The sequence below is a fragment of the Salvia miltiorrhiza genome, unplaced genomic scaffold (genome assembly GCF_028751815.1).
Source record: "Salvia miltiorrhiza cultivar Shanhuang (shh) unplaced genomic scaffold, IMPLAD_Smil_shh original_scaffold_455, whole genome shotgun sequence".
NCBI classification, from domain to species: Eukaryota; Viridiplantae; Streptophyta; class Magnoliopsida; order Lamiales; family Lamiaceae; genus Salvia; species Salvia miltiorrhiza.
In genome coordinates this window covers 223,639-242,265 of record NW_026651553.1, presented here as the reverse complement: position 1 = coordinate 242,265, position 18,627 = coordinate 223,639, and the positions used below count along the sequence as shown (strand labels likewise).

Genomic DNA, 18,627 nt, shown 5'->3' with positions numbered 1-18,627 from the left:
TTTTGCTTATGAAATAGGAAAGATCTGTCTGTAGCTCGCTCAGAGATGTAAGGTGCTCTTCGATGAAGTTTATTTGATGATCTTGCTATTTTCTTTTATATAAATATACTGGTGAATTGAACAATGTTGAGTTTGTATGGTGAATATATTCTATCCATTCAAAGTAACTGCTTGTAGATAGGATAGGACTATGGAATATAAATACTGAATTTAATTTAAATTTATTTTTTGGGGACGGACACACAACTACACAAGCTAGAATAAATTCCTTCAGTTGAATTCAGGCTTGTACGTGGAAGAAGGCTCATAAACAGAGTAAACAGTAGTTAGTTTCAAACAAATATGATGATATCTTAAGAAACAAATACTCCTTTGTGAAATCAAGAAATATGATATCTACTCATTGTCCAGGAAAATAATTGACTTAGAATAAATATTTGGTTAAAATGATTTGAAGAAAATTCATGTTTGAAGTGGTATATGCTTTTGCATATTCACAGAATCACTGAGGAAAGTTTATGACAAAACATAAATACTTCAATGTTAGAATAATTAAAAGTGATTCATTAATCTGGATGGTGTAGATCAATCATTCAAATTCTTAGTAAAATGTAGAGGATACATATGCAAACTTGATGAGATCACTCTGACAAACTGGTCATAGCTACTAAAGATTCAGATATGCATCTCCTAAACCTTGAAATGGTGCACTTGAATGTTCTCAGAGGTAAGCTTCTTGAAATTGCTAAGCTTTCGCGTTGCGTAAAACTTCCCCCAACTATACCCCTTATACTTGGAAGGATTTTCCTCATCTACCAGCTCGTGCAGTGGCTCCACCCACACATAATGTGAAGGATTCAAGAAGAATGGAATCGAAAACCTCTCCTTCTCAGAGTTCACAGTCACTCTGTGCTCCACACTCTCATACTTATCATTGCTCCAAACCTGCCGTATCACCAAACCATATATAACATAACAATACATACAATCTGACTTCATCAATGTGCAAAGAAAGGGTACCTGGATTAGGTCTCCCACGTTGACAATATAAGCATCGGGCATAGGTTTGACAAAGATCCACTCCCCATCCGGCTTCCTCTTCACCTCAAGCCCTCCAACGTCGTCTTGAGCCAGAACTGTCATGGCACCGGCATCCTTGTGCCTCCCGAGCCCTAGTGCTAGTTGTGGAGCAGGGCAGGATGGGTAGTAGTTCAGCCTCATGAAGCTCGTCTGCTCTTTAAAGAAGCCATGAAATCGATCTTTTTTAAGGCCTAAGCTCAATGCTATCAGCTCTAGTAGCTTGTGAGTTAGCTTCTGCATTTCTGCAGCATATTCTTGGCATATCTCCCTGCATCAGAAAAAACTAGTTCTGTATGAATACAGACATGTGTATATGTTGATGTAATATGTAAAAATAGCCGTTTTGCTACCGTAAAGATAAAAGATAGCTACTAAAAGTAAAAAAGATAAAACACAGTCACTTTTTTTTTTCTTTCTTTGAAAGTATTTATTTGACCTTCTTTTTCATCTTTGTAGCTACTTTTATCTTCACAATATCAAAATGGTTATTTTATTAGTTAACTCGCAGATGATTTTCTCTAACACAAGAAAGAAACAAGACTGAGAATTGAAGTTGCCTTAAATTTGGAGGATACTGAGGCCACTGACTAGTGAGCTCTTTGAGCTCCTTGTCATCGGGCTCATCTGAGGCATATATGACCGTTGGATTCTCTATGGTGCAGTCGAAGATCTCCTTCCAGTCTCGGACGCTCTTGGTGATCTCAAAGTCCGAATAGCCAAAGAGGTTGGCCTCATCTCTGCTGGCCTTCCTCTTCTCCTCCTTGGGGAGAGCAAAGAACTCTTTTGATGCTTTCTCAATTCTCTGACGGACTCGTGAAGGCACCCCGTGGTTGATGATCTGAAAGAAGCCCCATATCTTGCAGGCATCACCTATCTCCGACACTAGATGATCGAGGGCAGCTGCATCGGGTTCTTGGGAGTTCAGCGGGGAGAGGTTGATGAATGGGATGCCTCGGGCTTCAACACTTTCTGGTTTAGGCTGGTGTTCGAGGGGTTGAATGAAGTCAGGATCTACTTCTCCCATGGCTGAAATTGTTTGGTCTGATGAATGTCTGTTTTGCCAACTCATTTAAGGAAGTTAGTGTCTTGTTTTTTTGCAAGTGAAGTATGATACAAGTAACTAACTAGTGCAAGTTTTTGAACTATAATCCAACACCTACTCTGAATTTGATTAATTTTCTCACTTTCTTGTAAATAATTCTGTTCATGTCACTTTCATCACCAACAAAGTTCAAAAATTGTGATCAATAACAGAGGAGATGAGAGAGAACAGAGAAGTTAGCCATTTACTCACTGCAACAAGATAACTAATAAACAATTTGGCCAATGGTGGTAATTTTCTTCGTTTGTTACTACTTAATGCATGATTAACATGGTAGCAGTTATGGTTAGGTAAACCAATCCCAATAATTTTATTGCAAATGTGTGGGATATTTGCCATAAGATTTGACTTAAAACACATTTTGACCATCATTCCACACAGGTGCATTCTTGCAATTTTAATTCTGAGTTACTGTAAAAAGAGCAGGAAAAACTAAATGAGTGGAGGAAACAGCAACAGCAATAGCAACTCTTTATAAGCAGCAAATAATGCTTGTTTACATGAAGGGTCATTTTATTCCTTGCAGTTTCACAATACATAAAACACTGATAATGGAAAGAGAGAATCTTCACATCAGTTCTTGAAATGGTATATCTGAACATTCTCAACATCAAGCTTCTTGAAGTTACTGAGCTTCCTCGTGGCGAAAAACTTCCCCCAGCTGTAGGCTTTGTACTTTGCAGGATTGCGCGCGCTCACCAGCTCCTCCAGAGGCTCCACCATGGTATCATGAGCAGGATTCATGAAATATGGAATCGAAATTCTTGCCCTCTCCGCCTTCACTTTCACCCTATGTTCCACACTCTCATACTTATCATTGCTCCAAACCTGGCAAACATATATATATATAGTCATGATCCTGGATATGGTATTTTGTTATGTCCATATACAAACAAACATGGTTAACTAATCACCTGTATTATGTCACCAACATTAATAATATAAGCATTAGGAGTAGGTTGAACAAGAATCCACTCCCCATCAGTTTTCCTCTTGACTTGGAGGCCTCCAACCTCATCCTGAGCCAGAACTGTCAATGCCCCGGCATCCTTGTGGCGGCCCACCCCCAGAGCCAGCTCCGGAGCTGGGCATGGCGGGTAGTGATTCAGCCGGACGAAGCTCGTCTGAACATCGAAGAAAGCCCTCAGCCGCTCCCTCTCCAACCCCAAGCTCAATGCTATCAGCTCCAGCAACTTGTACCCCAGTTTCTCCATCTCAGCAGCATACTGCAGGCACACCTCCCTGCATCATCATCATCATCACATCAATCATTACACATAGATTTCCATCTATGAAAATACTATACGCGATGTATAAGTATACTTCATGTGAGGAGGATTATGAGGAGGCCAATGATTCCGTATCTGTTTGAGCTCCCCGTGGCTGTCATCGAGCGAAGCAGGTATGATGATGGGCTCTCGCTCTGTGAAATCGAAGACTTCTTTCCAATCTCTCACGTTTTTAGTGTGCTCGGTGTCGTAATATCCTAGAGGATCCACCTCGTCTCTGGCCACTTTCTTCTTCTCCTCTTTCTGCAAAGCGAAGAATTCCCTCGAGACCAGCTCCATCTTCTCCCTGAGATGCAACGGCACGCCGTGGTTGATCACTTGGAAGAATCCCCAGTTCTTGCACGCATCGCCGATTTGAGCCACTAGGCTCTCCAAGGCGGCCGGAGCAGGCTCCGGGGCTCCCAACGGGGAGAGGTCGATCAACGGGACGTTGTCGGCCTGGAGTGTTTCGGGTTTGGGCCTGTGTTCCGGGTCCTGGATGAAAGCAGGATCCACTACTCCCATGGCTAGCTGAAGATGGATTGAGATGTTTGGCGAGTATTAGGTGACAGTAGAAAACTAAACATGGAGTAATAATAATCTCATGAAATACATTGAACCTGGACAGAAATGTGACGTACCTTTCATAGTCTTTGTTTTGAAGTTGGATTGTTTTGCTTTAAAATTCACTCAGATTTTGCCCTCTCTTGTTGGAACTTCTACAAGTAGAATTATGTGGTCGGATGACCGACGCTAATTATTATTCTCTTCGTTCACAAAAAATATAGCATTTTTGCTATTTTGAGTGTATAAAAAATATGACACTTTCCTTTTTTTTCTTTTTTTTTAACATGGAGTCATATTTTTTTCTTATCATTTATCTTTATAAATACCTTTTATTTATAAAAGAATCTCCCTCAATTCAATTTCAACCACTCATTTCAAAAATGATGAGATCATTTTTTCCATTACATAAAAATCACCACTAATTTTATTAAAACCATAAAAGTGTTATACTTTTAATGGACGGAAAGAGTAGTTTATTACGGGGATAACAATGTTAAAGATGTGGAATTGTGTTTTCGACTTTTCGTCTTCACCCACCAAATCATATTTGAATCCGGTTTACAATTAATTGTGTCTTATTATATGCCGATGATACCCTATGTTGCATAATTAATTGCGTCTTATATGTTCAATTATTAATTATTTATTATAAAAATAAAAAATATTATAATGAATTTTAATTCATATTTATTACTTAAAGTTAAATTTTGAAAAAGTTTATACTCCATATCCTAACTTTTGATTGATAACTCTAATAATAAATTATAAATTCAATTCAACAATTATGAAAAAAACTTTAAAAATAATTATAAATTTAAATTGAATTAGTGAGCATTAGTTAATTATTTTAAAATTATATATCAAAGCATAACAAAATTCAAAATCCAATAAAAGTGAGACTTTAAAAATAAGAAAGAGACACCCATGTGCATTCTATGTAGGGGAAAACCAGGAAACGAGCACTCAGTTTCTTGTATTTATTGCACCCGTACAGATTAATAATTGAATATAGATCATATAAAAAATAAAATGAAATAATTAATAATAACATCACTTTACATATTAAAATCGCTTGTAATTCTTGAACAAGTTTGACATATTGGATCCATGCATCAGACCATCAATACAATTACGAGCATATTAACTTATCTACCAGGAAAATTATATATTCATGTTTAAAAAGAAAAAAAGTGTTCCATAGATATTTAATAAAAGGGTAATTTTAAATATAGCCCCCAATTTTCTCACCATAACCCCCTATTTAAAAAAATAATAAAAATAATTATAATTTTACTATTATATCCTTATAGCCTCCATCTAAAATTTGCAATAAATTTATAAATTACTGTTATATCTTTATAGCCCCCCGTTTTTTAGGTGCAAACTCTTCGCAGACATACTCTCCAGATCCAGTCTCCCCCTATATCCGTTGAAACTACAGTATTCCTGTCAATTAATCATTTCTCATCTCCTAAATCTAAACAAACAATTCCCCATCTTTTCTCATTCCTTAATGTTATCTTCTAATCGTTTATCTTGTGATTTGAATATATTTTCCTTTCTAAGTGAAACGAAAAAAATAATGATATCTGTTATTGTCCTCATTTATTAAGGACGTGATTGGAACTGGTTTTGGGAAATTGAGTGGGGAGAGAAAGAGGTAGTTCACATGGAATCTGGGAAATTGAGGCTTTGTTCTCTGCTACCAATTGCATCTCTTTGCAGATTTGAGTCCTTCACTCTTTGTGTTCCAAGAGTATTGATGTTTTCTGGAATTCTTGATTAAGTGGAGATTGTTAAACAATGGAATATGCAGGGATATGGTATATGATATTGTGATGTCAGCCTTGATGTTGTGGTAGGGAAGATTCCATATAAAGGAAATTTGATTGGTGTGATGCATAGTTTTTCAACTCTCGGTAGACTTTGCTTGGTAAGAGGAATTCTTACGGCAGTTTCAAGAACGGTTCTTGACACTACAAATTAAGATTTGTTGTTTGAAACTGCAAATTAAAAATTACGGTGATGTTTGTTGTTCGTAATTTATCATTTTCTTCTCCTACTTGATGTTATATAGATTCAGGAATGGAGTTATACGATCTATATGTTAGAGATTATACATAGTATTCATTTAAATCAATTTTTAAAATTTATTAATTTATAAATTTTAAATGGAGGTTATAAGGATAAAATAGTACAATCATAAATATTTTTATAATTTTTTAAAACAAGGGGTTATAGTTAGAAAATTGGCCAGTGTTTAAAATTACCCTTAATAAAATCTATGAAGTAGAATTTTTTATGATCAACAGCCTTGTGATATTTACACAATTGATCGATAGTCGTGCCATCAAACTCCAATTAAAATATAAGGCCCAACAAGGCCTAATACCATACCTTTTTTTTTGAGAAATCTATTTATTATATGAAAACACGGTTTGTGGTAAAATTGTAATTAAAGAATCAATCAAAGAGTATTTATAAAACTCAACAAATCCCATATCCCATATATTTTCTCTCTCCTCTCTTCTCTCTTTCATCACATGCATTCTTCAATTTTCTATTCTCTCTCTCTCTCTCTCATATTCTCCTTTTCATATTTTGATGATTTTTTTAAAAAATTAAAATTTATTTATAAAAAATATTCTATATATATCTTAAATTAAAGATGGGTGCAGATATTTGATTGGTATCAAATAATTATTCAACTCTTTTATTAGTATTCTAATAAATTCTAATAATATAATTTATTTTCCTACTTATCAATTGAAGTTTTTCTAATAAGATGACATAGGTAATGAGCTAACTTAGAAAAAATTAATTTTATGCATGATTAGCTTATGTTTTAAAACTATATATTGTGATGTGAAAACTATTTTTTTATTGTTTCTTCGTTTCTTTTAATTTGAATGATGTGTTTATTCTATAATTTTAAGAAAGAAAATAAAGTTTTCCATCAAATAGATGGAAAATTAAAAATGATACTTTTCAAAATTATAAAATAAAATTAAGGATCTTTACTGAGTAATTGATGTAGATTATTTTATTTTTTAAGAAAAAATAATTTACATTTACTTATATTCTAACTATATTTAATATTTTTATTTATTTGATACATCATTTAATTTATTTATTTTTGATAAATTAACATGATTAAATAAAGAAATTTAAAGGCCGCGCCACATGGGCTCGAACCCAAGACCTTCGATTTTAGATATTAACCTCTAATCGCTTAACCGATACACATGCTACATCGTTTAATTTTTATGCAAAACTATGTTCGCCGTGCATCGCAGTATAAATATAATATACATATAATTTTATTATATGGTACGAACTAAATTATACCCGAGTTAGGTTATCAATTAATCTGATGATTGAATTGAATTAATTCGATTAATCGAAGTATAAATATAATATACATATAATTTTATTATATATTTATTTAATTCTAAATTTGTAAACTAAATCCTAATTACCCTAACTTACTCACGCACACAGCAGTCAGCACAAAGACTGCACAAACAACACCCTCTCACTGCCCCCTGGCCCCGACGCCCCCATTTGCCGTTCACACCGCCGCCGTCCCCAGCTGCCGGTTGCCGTCCGCCGCGCCGCCCTCGCCTATTCTTTCACAATCAGAATTCTAAAAGGTTTGTTAAATTATTGCTGTTTTGTTCTTCAACTTTTGTGTAATCTTTGTAATTGTTGAATGATGATTACCGCCAATTGATTTTTTTCTCCCTTATTTTTTTCTTTCTAGAAATTTAGTCACTTCTGCTACCCTGCTTTTCTCTTTGAATGTTTTGCTATTTTTCTGTTAATTTTGCGCGCCATTTTACCTATTTCTTCCGTAAAATTAATTTTATTCTGCAGCTGGGAACTGAATATTATTCCGAGCTACATTTCGTGTTGTTTGTAATATTGAGTTTGTCATTGTTCACTTTGGTGCGCGACTTTGTCTGGAAAGTGTCTTGAGGCATTATTTGAACAATAATGAGAAAATCAGATGTGAAATTAGATGAAATTTAGAAAGTTACATTTTTAATTTATCAGAGAATTGGTATTGGTATTATTTGTTGATCAAGAAATGAGTTCATTTCTTACAGATGGTAGAAATTTTGGTTCAGTGAGTTAATTGCTGGGCAGTAGATCTCTTCTCGATGGTAAGATTTTGCCAAGATTATTTATGTGGTCGCAAATTCTTGGTACAAGACCAGTAAAATGATAGTTGCAGCAGGCACAATTTTATCAATGTAGATGCTCGAGTATCAGCATTTCAGTTGTGCCTTAGGTATCTAGATTTTAGTCTTGATGTCTTTGTTAAGACTGCTTGTTATAAAAGAGATTTTCTGGCCCAAGGCTGGGGCTTTGCACTTCTTTAAGCTTGGTGAATTTACATATCTGGCCTCTTGTAATGCAGTTTTGAAAATTAATCTGTTATTTGATCAAATTTAAAGTATACTGTTGATTCTTGCCTTGTAGATGGCTAGATGGGATGAGATTCTCTCCTTGCCTGTGCAGAATCCTCCATCGTTGGAGTTCTCTTCCACTGATCTTGTGTGGTCCAAGGTGGAAGGTTGGCGTGATACTATAGACAGAGTTTCTCTGATACCATTTGCCAGAGTTGATGATTTTGTCAGGGGAGAGTCAAATAATAAAGAGTGTCCAACTAGATTCCATGTTGAGGCAAGGAGGAGAAGAACTCCAAAGACGTCTTATAAACCTAAAGTTGATGGAGTCCTCGAGTATATATTGTATGTTTAAAGCTATTTTGTTCCTAACTATTACATATCTTTTAATTGACGTGTAATGTAAATGCTATTCCTGGTCACTATATGCTTTATATCCTTAACGTGATGTTTTTGCTTTCAATAGGTACTGGTGCTCCTTTGGTCCAGACGATCATAGAACAGGTGGTCTTGTACGTCCTAGTAGGAGTACTTATGTTGCGAAAAATAAATCCGCTGGCCGACCAAATACTAAAAGGGGCTGTACCTGCCACTTTATTGTTAAACGCTTAATTGCAGAGCCTTCTGTGGCACTTATTATATATAACAAAGAGAAGCATGTTGATAAGCAAGGATTGCCGTGCCATGGTCCACAAGACAAGAAAGCTGCAGGTACTCGTGCAATGTATGCTCCATATATTTCGGAAGAACTCCGCCTTCGGGTCTTGTCTCTCCTCTATGTTGGGGTCTCTGTGGAAACCATCATGCAGAGACACAATCAATCAGTAGAGAAACAAGGAGGTCCATGTAATAGGGATGACCTTTTGACCCATAGATATGTTCGAAGGCAAGAGAGGAATATTAGACGATCTACATACGAGCTTGATGAAGATGATGCAGTCAGCATTAGCATGTGGGTTGAAAGCCACCAGACTGACGTTTTCTTTTACGAAGACTTCTCCGATTCTGACCCACTAACGCTTGGAATTCAAACTGAGTGGCAATTGCAACAAATGATCCAATTCGGAAATTGCCGCCTTTTGGTTTATGATTCAAGATTTGGTTCAAATAAGTTGAAGGTTTATCTCCCTCTATCATCCTTCTGTTTAGCGGTCTAAATATGGTTCAGTAGCTCGAATAATTTGCACCTAACTTCATTTTCCTATTGCATAAAATTCAGTATCCTATACATAGCCTTGTTGTTTTCAATTCAGAAAACAAGGCTATCCCGGTGGCTTGGATTATTAGTCCCAGATTTGCAAGCAGAGATACATACAGATGGATGCGAGCCCTCCACAATAGAATTCTTGCAAAAGATCCTACGTGGAAGTTAGCTGGGTTTATTGTGGATGAGCCTTCTGCTGATATTCTAGCAATTAGGTATGCCTGGAAGTCTTCATCTCTCAAGTCAGTTTTCCTTATACAAGTTGTATGTTCAAGTCCCATATCTGAATATCTCGATATTTTCTGTAGTCTGGAAGCTTTTGGTTCTTAATTTTGTTGCTTGTCTTTAGTGCCTGTAAGTTGCTCCTTTTACTTCAAAGGTTACAGAATCAGCTTTTTGGTGGTGGAGAAATCATTATGGGTATCATTCTAGGTTTCATGTTCAGTTCAAATGGAAATTTTAGATTTAATTATTTAATGAATTTATTGGGATAACGAACAGGTGGGCAGTGTTATCTGCCTTACTTTTTTTCTTGTTTATTTAATGACCTACCCTTCTTCTTCAAGTGCTTGATACTTTGGAGATTTTGTTTCTAGGGAAATTTTTCAGTGCTCAGTACTGATATGCTTCTGGCGTGTTCGTCATGCATGGCATAAAAATTTGATGAAGAGATGCTCAGATATGGAAACATGTGCTGAAATATCAAAAAAGCTCGGTCAGGCTGTTAATAAAATCTGCAAAGGAACTGATACTGCTAATGCATTTAAAGATTTCATGGAAGGCTTTGTGGATGCTGAAGAGTTCATGGACTACTTCAAGGCAACTTGGTATCCGAGAATAGGTAATTGTCTTTCTACCTTCCAAAGAATTGTAAATGCAGTATTTACTTTATAATTTGGTCCCATGATGAAACATGATGGTAACTCAAATCCGGCGCTCTTACCCTAAGAAATCTCAAGTTATGTTACTCTCAACTGTCGAAAAAGGATTCTACTTTATTCTCATACGACTGTTTTGACTAGGTACGTGGACGCATGCTCTGAAAACTCTTCCTCTTGCCAGCCAAGAGACATGTGCAGCAATGGAGTTTTATCACAAACAGTTGAATCTTAGGTTATTGAATGAGAAAGACCAAAGTGTATACCAACGTGCTGATTGGCTGGTAAATAAGCTAGTGACTAAAGTGCATTCTTTTTTCTGGCTTGATGAGTTCTCAAGTAAAGAGGATTTTGCACGATACCGGAAGGATGAGTGGATGAGTGGTCCGACAGCATGGAGGCAATCTACAAGGATCCCCGATGCCAATGTTATCGTTGATGGTAAACGTGCTAAAGTTATCGGGTTGAACGATCAGAATACAGCTCATTTAGTACGGAACCCTGGTTCAGAGTATGCGATTTGTGATTGCAGTCGGGCAAAGACGGGGAACTTGTGTGAGCACGTTTTCAAAATGATCAAATTCTGTCGCAATGAGGGGTGTGTTGCGCCATCCACGAGTATGTTCCAGTACAGTCAGGCCTTGATTAAGATGCTACACTGTCCACCGCTTGATTCTTTAGTTCGCGACCGTGCTGCTTTGTTGTCCATCTGGGTAGGGATGCAGTTGGATACGCATATTGGTCGTGAAAGCATGCAGGAGGACGAAGGGCACGCTACAGAGCCGGAGCAATCTTTGGTGAAGCGCAGGCGTAGAGACGGTGAAGCTGGGGATTTTGGTGAAGGTCTCGACCTTAATGGAAGTAACCTTGAGAGTGGTGGTGCTGAAATTGAAATCGATTAATCATCCATCACTATTCACTACTTCCAACACCTCAAATTATATTCTTCTGACTTGTAACCCTACGCTGTGCATGTTGTGCCATTTTTTTTTATGTAAATTGAAATATAACTTGAATTTTAATGTACCTTGTTGCATGGCAGGTAAATATGTATTTATTCAGGTTTATGGTTTGTATTTCTTTATAATTTAATATTTATAATTGAAATGTAGTTAGTTTTAATAACATGTTTTGTCTCTCTCTCCCTCTCTCTCTCACATTGCATAGGTCTCATAGAAATTGTAATTTACCAGTAAGTGCCAAAACAACATTCTCAAGAAATATGATGAAAAGGTGAAAACCTTGAAATTGTACAGAAACCTCATTGGCAGCGACGAACATATCTATGGCACTCTCTATCCAATAAAACTTGACACATTTATTAACCACCCTATCACAGTACATGTCTCTGATCGACAAAGTATTACTGAAAAGAACAAAATGATAAACCTTTCTTTGAGGGGGCGCCGGAGGCCGAACTCGGCCGCTGCCATCTCCACCGTCTTCTCCGCCGAGACCTGTTCCATCGTGACTCCGTTCCTCGCTTGTTTCACTCTCCCTCTCCGCAGAAACTCCACCATCTATCACAACTCCGGTACACATGCATTCAACTCCCCTCTCTCTAGCTCATCTTAATTTGCAATCGCTGATTAGTTTCTCAACTGTTTCTCTGATCAGCGCTGAGCGAGCGAGTGATGGAGGAAGACGAGAGGCAGAAGGAGCTGATCATGACCTCCACCATGGACGATCTCCCAGACTACCTCTTGCTAGAAATCTTCCAAAGGCTGCCGCTGAATTCAATCTTCAGAGCGAAATCTGTGAACAAGAGATGGAATTTCCTCATAACCGATCCCTTCTTCCCCCACTGCTACGCGTCGCGCCAACAACAGTGCTCCTCCTTCTCCCCACCATTCGCTCTCTTCTACATCGGTTTCATCCCAGGATCTAACCACCCTTGCCAAATAGGCCCTTTCTTTCCCCCATTCCAACACCAACAAACCTTCACTTTCCCTCTAAACTTCTTCACATCCCAACTCCAAAAGCTGCAAAGGGAGACACATTCTCTGCAGCTGATCGGATGCAGCAGCGACCTGCTGCTGTTTTCAGGATCAAAAGGAGACACGTTATCTGATACGTACTACGTGTGCAATCCCTTGACCTTCACATGGATCACTCTTCCGCACCCTCCTCGACATGGACCGAGATATCCAGTCGTCGGATTCATGGTCGAAGACGATGGAACATTCTGGATAGTCCAGATTCTGGCATCCGGCTTCCTCCCCTCGGGCCTCTTAGTATTCCAAGTGTACTGCTCAACCACAGCCAAATGGTCGCCCAACCACGTCATCTGCCCCACCCACTTCGATTCCTTCACGACCAAAACCACGCAAGTTTACCAAGGCAGCATATTGTGGATGGTGGAAGACGGTCTTCTCTGGTACAACCCGAGAACGGCCATAATTAGGGTTTCGGAGCTACCTAACGATCGGAGGCGGATACGGGGGAGGCTGGGGGTTTCGTGCGGGCGGCTGAGTTACTACGAGGTGAGTAGGTACGATCCAGCTTTGAGAGTGTGGACGATGAGCGGCGGAGAGTGGATGGTGAATCATGTGATAAGGCATGATCATTTTTGGTCGAGCGATGAGTCGGTGCAGGGGAAGTTTCTGGCTTTGGCGGAGGCGCGGAGATACCTGCGGTGGGTGGCGTTCAATCCCACGGATTGCGACGTGGTGTTTCTCAAGTGCGATCGCCAGCTGGTGACTTGCAAGCTCTCGTCTGCGTGCTTGGAGGTTGTGCCTTGTCGCTGCGACCACAGAGACGGCATTTTTTACAGGTTGGAATGGGATGTGATGCCTCTTGTCTTTAAGCCCTGGCCTACTGCACTCTTCATTGCTTCTTCCAACCACATCATCGATGCTTCTTAGCTCTATCTCTATCTATTGTTTACTCAAATCACTACCTCATAATCCATTTGTGCAAAATATAGATAGGGAAACATTTTAGAATTTATTCCCGTTGATTGTCGCTATTTCATTGAATAGGGAGTATTTCACTAGAACATGTCATGTGTATCGATAAAGTTGTTCTATTGCCAATTTATGTGACATCTTGTTTACTGATTTTAATTAAGCATGTTGGTAGAAAGGCTAAATATGTAGCTCATACCATTGCTAGAGCTGCAAGGGACTTGCTCATCCCTAGGGATGGCAGTGGATCTTGGACCCGGTCCAGATCCGTGGATCCAGATTCGTTTTTACGGATCTGGATCTCAATTTTTTGGACCCAACGGATCTGGATCTCAGTTTTGAAAACGGATCTGAATCTGGTTCTTGATATTTTAGATCCGGATTCGGCCCAGATCCGACCGTGGATCCGTTTTATTTTATATATATTTTTTATATTTTATATTTAGTTTACTAATAATATTAACTAAATTAAAAATAATAAATAAATTATATTCAAAAGAATAAAAACTAAAAGTAATTAGATAAAGTATTTTATGTTATATTTTTCATGATGAAAATTAGATATTGTTGATTTTGTGAATTTTTTTAAATTTAATTTAAAAATAGTAGATCCATGGATCTGGACCCGTGGACCCGCGGATCTGATGGATCTGAATCCAAAATTTTCAGATCCACGGATCTGGATCTAGATCTGATATATGAAAACGGATCTGGATCTGGTTTTGGCCAGATCCGGCCCGTTGCCATCCCTACTCATCCCTCATGAGTGGAACAAAACCCACAGCATTTGTGGATGGTGGTCTTCCCTCCTTTTCTTGTTCGTGATAATAAGAAAAAAAAAAGGTCTAGCAAGTAATCTTTATAGCAATAAAGATGGGACTGCAAACGTCATGAGATGTATTTTTCTTCCCTTGAATAAAACAGCGGGAGTGGAAATAGCAATGGCCCGCCAACAGCAGCAAGATACGTGTAAAATGAAGTTACTACATAATGGTGCAGGGCGAATCGAACTGAGATTTAGGGACTATTAGTATTTACAGATACAACTAGAGGAATGTCTTTGTCCTGTATGCATTTTGCGAGATTTTTCTCACTTTCAAGCAACAGGCATTGAGGTAGAGATAACCAAATACGTCAAATACTGGAGTCCATCCTGCATTTTACCCACTGCTGTGCTGTGATCAGTTCGGAGATTATCAGTGAACAAACTCGCCTTTTCCTGGATCGACTTCTCAGGAAGAAGACCTTGCGACTCAGCAGAAGCACTTTTGATGGCTGCCGAATAGGATTCTGCTACGTCTGATATGCCTGATCAGAGCAAAAGCACATTCTTTAGTTCATGCTTTCTGAAATCACCAGCTATAAACTAAGGAAAAATGAAATCAAAGCTCATATTTACCAGTAATGAAACCATTGCAGACCGCTTCCATGTTTTCTGTCACTGATTGTGCCTTTGTTCTGATAATCTTAGCTCGTTCAATAGAATCCTCAGGCCAATCAATCTTCACTGTCTCCTCCTCAATATCTTCATCTTGAACTTTGTTTGCATTTGATATGATGGACTTCCCGAGCATCAGAAGTTGAGTTACCGCAAAACAGCAAATTTCAGAAAGCCTCTGTAAAGACAAGTACAGGATGAATACATATAAAATAATACATGAACTTTTTAACCATTCAGCGGACTACTACTTGAGCAATTAAAATGGTAATTAAAACAACTCATCTGCATACATGGACACCCTCTGAGTGAATATTATCAAGCCTTCCAGAAGTTCGCTGAATGATGTCATTTGGAGCCAGTCCAGCCAAAGCACTTGCGAAACTGCAAAATATTAGAAGTGCTTTAGTTCCATAGTTGAATGTCTAGTTTCAACCCCAAATATTTAAAAAAAAAATGTACGCAGGATGCTAATGTAAGGAAAAAGAACAAGAATACTTGTGACACTATGTATGAGGGGGTTTGATAACTATAATAGACACAAACAATCAGCAGACTCCCTCAACCTCATCAAAGTTTAAAGCCATAATATGACATGTTTTACACCTAAAATAGAAAATACTGATGATACTAAATATAACAGATGAATGTCTAGAGGAATTTACCCAGCAGCCAATTCAGCAGCCTTGCGAACACTGGAATCATGCAACCTTTTCAATTCATTCATGCTGTCATCATTTCCAGCCTCTTTTCCCTTCCCTTTCTCTGAATATATAACATTACCATCAAGTTCAGAGCCTAAGTCAAATATGCTTTGGACTTCTTTCAACTTCCCATCATAAATAGATTTTTCTTCTGATGATAGTTTAGCCTTTCTTCGGTTGTATAACAGTGCGTAGTGGTTGGAAAGTGCCTCCAACTCCTACGGGAAAGATAAGATAAACATTTTATAACAATCAATTTGAACTAAATTTATAGCAAACGGATATGTAGAAGCTATAGGATACCTCCAACTGTTCTGGACCTCCATAAATGTAAAAGCACCTATCAAATGAAATTTCTTCAAACAATTGATCTTCATCTTCATTACCATCAGATTTCTTGTCAACTAGGATCCCAGTTTCTGAAATTAAAAGATCCATGGTGTCCTTTCCAACTTGCTCTAGCACATGCATACCTTTAGCAGTAAAAGCTTTTCCAGTCTGCATTAACATAAGCAAAACTGAGAAAACAGAAAAGAACTCTGGAAATTTAGAAGGAAACGAGACACTAGCCAAACCTCTAATAAGGATGGTGCAACTGGACCAGTTGAGCCAGGTAGACCGCCCTGTTGAATTGAATCAGCTAAATTTGTAGCTGAATTCTCAATCCTAGGAGATATTGAAAATGACCAAGGGGTCAGCAACTGGTAGTACTTCTTCTGTGCAGTTTCTTGCACAAAATAAAATATCTTATGTAAGATACTAATAACCGGTGTCTTATGTAAAGTAGAGTTGCTCACCCTTTCCATGCAGATCCAAGAGCTTGCCAAGCCCCCGAGGCAAAGGTTTCCACAGATGTATCAATAACCTTCAAACCCTGCATTTACAGCATGCAATTGCATATGAAATATCGAGCTAGCATTTGCAAACAGTAAATGGGTACACTCTTGCAATACTTCCTGAAAGTCATATAAGATCTTGAACAGATGGTCATGTCATGTTAAGAGAAAGAAGGTGAAGAGTATAAGGAGAGAATTAGAAAAGGTCAAATAAGAATTTATATATATTAATATGTACATATATATCTTTCACATGACCCACTTGGCTAAGGAAGGATTCTTCGCTGGCTTTCTCTAGTTTATCCAGAGCTTCTTTCCGCTGCTTATCATGCTCATCATCGGTTTCCTCTTCCGCTGCAGACACTTCTGTATTATCCTCCTTGGAAGATTCTGAATCTTCATCAACTGTCTCTGAAATGGTCTTTGCTGCTGTCCTGGCAGCCTCAACAGCCTACATTTACAATGGCATACAACTCAAACAAAGTAGATAAAAAGTCGTATGAACTGAATGGAGTGTCAACATAGAAGCTTAAAAGTGTTATGCATTATGTGCCAGAATCACTATCTATCTTGAAAGGTATATATATACGTTTGATTGGATATTTCATAATTCCAAGCCAGCCAATTTTGTCCAGTATAGAACATTAACATTAGAAGGAACCCTCAGAACAACATTAAAGACTGCATTTCCAGAGCCCAGACATGTTTGTGCCAATTATTATCATACACAATAGCACAATATAGTGATATATCTTGCATCATGGGTTCTCATTCACACTGCCAGTCTATCCCTGTATTAAAGAAGAAGCAAGCCACTCCAGAAAAATAAAATAGAATATACAAGCTCAACAAACGTAATATACAAAATGAGGTCGTGATAAACTCAAATTTTGAAGCCAATTAAACACATTATCCCATGAACATTAACAGCTAACGTAAGCCCTTAAAGTATAGCTTTAAGATCCAGATAACTTCTCATCTCGAACAAAGTTCCCAAACGAAGGAAGAACAATAAAACTAAATACTTTCACCGTTTCACGTAAACCGATCTCACGCGAACTCCACTATCAACTACATCAGAACCATTATCCATATTTCAAAATTAAGCAAGACAAGCACAAACCTAAGCAGAAACAAATGCCAGTAAAACTCTTAGAAGAGAAAAATCTGAAAGAAACAATTGGTTTCTGAGCGCAAAAACACATACATTGCGAGAGATCTCTTCAGCGGCCTCAGCAGCAGCTTTTTGAAGATCCGAGAGATACGAAAGCGAAAATCCCCATCCGCCCCATCCGCCACCGCCGCCGGCCTCTTTCACCGGAGATAACTTCTGTGCCTCGGCGGTGGTAGTTTCTTCGGCTTCGGGCTTCACTTCAGATTCAGATTTCTTCGAGTCGTCAGCCATGAAGATGAAATTAATAAAACTAACTAGTATTACTTTGATGGATTCAAACAATATTTTGTCGACAAATTGAATTGAGAAATGAGATGGACTCAAACTAATTTGGGGAATTTTTTTATTTTTGTGTTTCCGCTTGAATTGAAAATGCCGTCCCGTCTTCCGCTATCAGGAAATCTAGTTAGTTCAACGTGTTCTTGAAGGCAACGAAGATCCAAACTGCGTCGTTTTGAGTCTAACTCCTATACGCCATCGTTTTCACCAAGCGAGAAATGCTTGTTATAAAAGAATTCCATTTTCACAATACAAAAAAGAAAGAAAAAGAAAGCGAAAAACCACTTTTGCGTAGAAAAAAAATCGTTTTGTTTTAAAACTGTGACATCAAGCAATCTAAGAAATTAGCCAAAAAAGTGTTCAAAAATGGCCTATGAATCATAAGATGTGAAAGAACTTGTAATTCTATTCATAAAGATATTAATAATTATTTTATACATGCAAGACTATATATAATAGTTCTTTGATCTATATCACAATATGTGTTATTAGTAAAACAAAGATATCATTAGTATACTATCGATATTACAGTACAATTATAAGATGGAAGATAGATAAATTTATTGTGATACGAGGTTGTATTAATTGACAATGAGGTTGTATATCCAATTATCCAAAAAAACTTAACAATTAATGAGATTGTTAATTCTGCCAAGCAATATTGATCAACCATTTTCGGAATACCTTCATTCAAATTTGAAACAACTTACTCCTATTAAATAAGAACCACTAACACGTTCGAGTTGAAAATTGGCCGCTCAGTTCAACAATTCTTTATT

The 18,627-nt window shown here is 37.7% G+C and overlaps 5 protein-coding genes across 6 annotated transcripts; 2 read left to right on the top strand and 3 right to left on the bottom strand.

Annotated features, from left to right (window-relative positions):
- Positions 1-543: 543 nt before the first annotated feature.
- LOC131004709 (protein DMR6-LIKE OXYGENASE 2-like) lies at positions 544-2,404 on the bottom strand. Of its 2 annotated transcripts, XM_057931434.1 has the most exons (3): positions 1,638-2,404; positions 1,021-1,348; positions 544-945 (listed from the first exon to the last, which is right to left on the bottom strand). In XM_057931434.1, the coding sequence occupies exons 1-3, from the start codon at positions 2,147-2,149 to the stop codon at positions 691-693; spliced, it is 1,095 nt and encodes a 364-aa protein (XP_057787417.1). In that variant the 5' UTR covers positions 2,150-2,404; the 3' UTR covers positions 544-690. The 2 variants fall into 2 exon arrangements, with proteins under 2 accessions (XP_057787417.1, XP_057787416.1); XM_057931433.1 differs by having other exon boundaries at positions 544-1,348; positions 1,638-2,250.
- Positions 2,405-2,634: 230 nt separating this feature from the next.
- LOC131004710 (protein DMR6-LIKE OXYGENASE 2-like) lies at positions 2,635-4,142 on the bottom strand. The gene is made up of 3 exons (XM_057931436.1): positions 3,506-4,142; positions 3,097-3,424; positions 2,635-3,010 (listed from the first exon to the last, which is right to left on the bottom strand). Exons 1-3 carry the CDS (start codon positions 3,973-3,975, stop codon positions 2,756-2,758), a joined length of 1,053 nt encoding a protein of 350 aa, XP_057787419.1. The 5' UTR covers positions 3,976-4,142; the 3' UTR covers positions 2,635-2,755.
- A 3,353-nt stretch (positions 4,143-7,495) lies between these two features.
- Positions 7,496-11,636, top strand: LOC131004706 (uncharacterized). Its single transcript, XM_057931431.1, has 6 exons — positions 7,496-7,670; positions 8,503-8,774; positions 8,896-9,547; positions 9,649-9,848; positions 10,230-10,474; positions 10,656-11,636. The coding sequence occupies exons 2-6, from the start codon at positions 8,503-8,505 to the stop codon at positions 11,411-11,413; spliced, it is 2,127 nt and encodes a 708-aa protein (XP_057787414.1). The 5' UTR covers positions 7,496-7,670; the 3' UTR covers positions 11,414-11,636.
- A 47-nt stretch (positions 11,637-11,683) lies between these two features.
- LOC131004708 (putative F-box protein At3g23950) lies at positions 11,684-13,573 on the top strand. The gene has a single exon (XM_057931432.1). It carries the CDS (start codon positions 12,146-12,148, stop codon positions 13,373-13,375), a length of 1,230 nt encoding a protein of 409 aa, XP_057787415.1. The 5' UTR covers positions 11,684-12,145; the 3' UTR covers positions 13,376-13,573.
- A 720-nt stretch (positions 13,574-14,293) lies between these two features.
- LOC131004705 (uncharacterized) lies at positions 14,294-18,091 on the bottom strand. Its single transcript, XM_057931430.1, has 9 exons — positions 17,603-18,091; positions 16,658-16,846; positions 16,357-16,433; positions 16,135-16,225; positions 15,863-16,057; positions 15,521-15,777; positions 15,149-15,239; positions 14,817-15,033; positions 14,294-14,725 (listed from the first exon to the last, which is right to left on the bottom strand). Exons 1-9 carry the CDS (start codon positions 17,798-17,800, stop codon positions 14,514-14,516), a joined length of 1,527 nt encoding a protein of 508 aa, XP_057787413.1. The 5' UTR covers positions 17,801-18,091; the 3' UTR covers positions 14,294-14,513.
- Positions 18,092-18,627: the final 536 nt, after the last annotated feature.